Source organism: Stegastes partitus, unplaced genomic scaffold (assembly GCF_000690725.1).
Source record: "Stegastes partitus isolate 25-593 unplaced genomic scaffold, Stegastes_partitus-1.0.2 Scaffold1350, whole genome shotgun sequence".
Classification (NCBI taxonomy): domain Eukaryota; kingdom Metazoa; phylum Chordata; class Actinopteri; family Pomacentridae; genus Stegastes; species Stegastes partitus.
In genome coordinates, this window is record NW_007579081.1 from 103,912 (window position 1) to 107,076 (window position 3,165).

At 45.7% G+C, this 3,165-nt stretch overlaps 1 protein-coding gene across 1 annotated transcript in view; it reads left to right on the forward strand.

Annotated features, from left to right (window-relative positions):
- atp6v0a2a (ATPase H+ transporting V0 subunit a2a) overlaps positions 1–3,165 on the forward strand; it is a 13,336-nt gene that overhangs the window by 2,449 nt on the left and 7,722 nt on the right. Inside the window, exons 4-9 of the mRNA XM_008298783.1 lie at positions 918–1,055; positions 1,427–1,524; positions 1,636–1,762; positions 1,926–2,008; positions 2,086–2,179; positions 2,262–2,474. Of these exons, the coding sequence (XP_008297005.1) occupies positions 918–1,055; positions 1,427–1,524; positions 1,636–1,762; positions 1,926–2,008; positions 2,086–2,179; positions 2,262–2,474 (753 nt within the window). The remainder of the gene's footprint in view (positions 1–917; positions 1,056–1,426; positions 1,525–1,635; positions 1,763–1,925; positions 2,009–2,085; positions 2,180–2,261; positions 2,475–3,165) is intronic.

The window sequence follows — 3,165 nt, forward strand, 5'->3', positions numbered from 1 at the left end:
TAGTGACTTTATTATAAAACTCTTTGTGATTGAACAAAGTTTCCCTCAGCAGCAAAGAATGAGCCCACTGTTGCTGGATTTAGCTTCTTAATGCAATTATGAGTAATAGGAGGAGAAGAAGGGAACAGTACAACTGACTTTCTGAATCACTGATATCAGACTTTCTCTAAGAGATTCAGTAGAAGACAACCTGACTTGTATTTTTGGTTTCACCTCCATACAAGCGGCTTGTTCACTTCTAACTGACTGGTATATATTCTCACCCCCATCTCACGTGGCTAATTGTCTATCCGTGACCCGATGCTCACGTGGCTCGAGCTGTGAATGATTGGGAAACTGTCAGGTTAGGGATGACTCAAGATCAATACTGCACTATAAGTGCCTGAGAAATGGCGTTGTAGTCCCCCTCCTCTGTTCCAAGATGGCTGCTCTTTTAAATCGTCTGAAAATTGCTGCCTTCAAAGGATTATCTTTTATCTTTTTGGTGCCTTCAAGAACCAAAAAAAGAAGTGACGCTTAGGATCACCACAGACTTTCACCTTATTGTCATCACGTTGCTCATCAGTGCATCGTTATCTTTGTTTTTTAGCTTCACTGCTGCATGTCTGATGCTGACGGACACACATTGTGGAGAATTTTAGAAATGTGGATGAGTTGTCACCACATGCCATCTGGTTTCTGTACTTTATTTAATATATCTGGGCTTCTCAAATGAACTCTTTAACATATTAGCTAAATGGTAAAATGTGGTTCTTGCATGGCTACATAAAATAACTTTGGCTGTTGAGAAAATGTCACACAGACTCGCTCTAAGGTTTAAAGAAATCATCAGAAGCATTCGGTGCTGATTTTTGGCTCCTTCGAACAGGTTATTCTGCTGCTTTGCTCAGACTTAAACCAGTGTTCAATCTGTTCAGGAGCAGCTCCAGAGGCTGGAGATGGAGCTCAGCGAGGTGGCGAAGAACAAAGAGAAGCTGCGGAGGAACCTCCTGGAGCTCACCGAATACACCCACATGCTGAAGATCACGCGGACCTTCATCCACAGCCGCTCCAGGGTGAGTGTGTTTCCGTTTACCTGCTCATTTTTCACATCAGCCGTCACGTCGTTTTCCAGTCCGACCTCTCAGAGATTCCCCCCCTTCTCCTCCGCCTTCGCCAGCAGCATCTTGTTTTCTTGTCGCTGACGTGTTTTATTTCCCTCGGTGACGGAGCTGGAACCGGCGCTGACTTTAATTAATGACACGGTCACAATGCAGCCGTTACGAGCAGCACCTGACTCACCCAGGCTGCAACGAACGACGCCTATATGTGAGGCGGGCGGCCATGAGAGCAAACATCACGGTCCAATGTGTGAACATCGCGTTGGCATGCAAGCAGCAGTTCATGTAAGCTGTTGTAAATGAAACGTGTCCCTCTTTATAATTAGCATGAGGCTCTTGGTCCCCAGTATGAAGAATTCCCCACTATGGAGACGGACTCGGTCACCGGATGCACTGGTATGCAGAGACTCGGAGCCAAGCTGGGGTGAGCTGAGATATGTGTCCTTTACAGCCGCATAACGGGATGTCATAATGTGACTCCACTGCCATTAAAACATACAAACCCTGCACCTAATCTGATCTCCTCTGGGTGTAGATTTGTTTCAGGCCTCATCCAGCGGGTGAAGGTGGAGGCCTTCGAGCGCATGTTGTGGAGAGTGTGTAAAGGTTACACCATCCTCAGCTACGCAGAAGTGGACGAGAACCTTGCTGATCTTGACACCGTGAGTTTCATTAAATGCTGCTCATTTGTTAGAACACATTTAATGTTTTAAGGAATTTCTTTGACATATCAAGCACTGCGGCAGGAACACGTAAAAGTAATTTTTCATCACATGACTTCTTGTAGGTCTGTGGTAGTAACTGGTCTGATCTGTGTTGTTTCAGGGTGAGATCAGCAAAAGTGTTGTGTTCCTCATCTCTTTCTGGGGAGACCAGATCGGACAGAAAGTTCAAAAAATCTGCGATTGGTAAGTAACTTTACCTTCCAATACCTGATGCAGTCTCCTTTCTTGTCAGCTTACACATCTGTGCTTGTTGCCCTCAGTTACCACTGCCACCTTTATCCGCACCCCGAGAACGACGAGGAGCGAGCAGATGTGTTGGACAGTTTAAGGACACGAATCCAGGACCTTAACAATGTAACACTGAAGGCCTTTTGACTCGATGTAATATGTGCAGACACATTCCTAGTGAGTCTGTAGTGACTGTTGTTTCCTGCAGGTGCTTCATCGCACCGAGGACTACCTGAGGCAGGTCCTGCAGAAGGCCTCCGAGTCGGCCTACACCTGGGTGGTGCAGGTGAAAAAGATGAAGGCTATCTATCACATCCTCAACCTCTGCAGCTTTGATGTCACCAACAAGTGTCTGATTGCTGAGGTGTGGTGTCCGGTGAGCGACCTGGCAAACCTGAGAGGGGCGCTGGAAGAAGGCTCGGTGAGTGAAACTATGACGGACAGACTATAGGAGCTGATCATTTATCGATAGTAATGCTTGAGCCATAATGACAGTTTTCACATGGAACATACAGACAAGCAACAACCTGAATAAATAAGTGAAGAAACATAACGCCTTAGGTCTACTGCATGGAACAGTTGAGCAGTTAGCATCCAGTAATGCTCTGTGGCAGGTGTACAAATGCTGCACAGGCTCAACTGACTGTGATGTGTATCAAAATGGAAAGACTGAAGTGACTTGAAGATGGTTTATTGTTGAGGCGTGGATGGCAGGAGCTTCTGTTCAGCTGGTTGATATTTCAATAATGACTGGTCATGATTATGATTGTGATGCTCATTCATTAGTGTGATATGTGAGGAAAAACAGGAGATTCCTCAGGTGATTGAGAATGTCCATACAGGACGTGATCAGACTGTGTGACCCCCACAGTGAAGGGATTCATGGTTCTGTTGAGCTGTGGGGGGCATTTCCTGGTTTGGATCCTCTTGTCTTTTTCATTACAAATCTATACAAAGCTGTTCTGAGTGATTACGTTTGTGATGAACGTTTTATCCTGATGGGATTGGTTGCTTCGAGAATGAAAATGCCTTCGTCCACATGGCACGAGGGTCCACTGGATGGTTTAATGAGGATGAAACTGATGTGAATCATATGCTGTGGCTTTCACGGT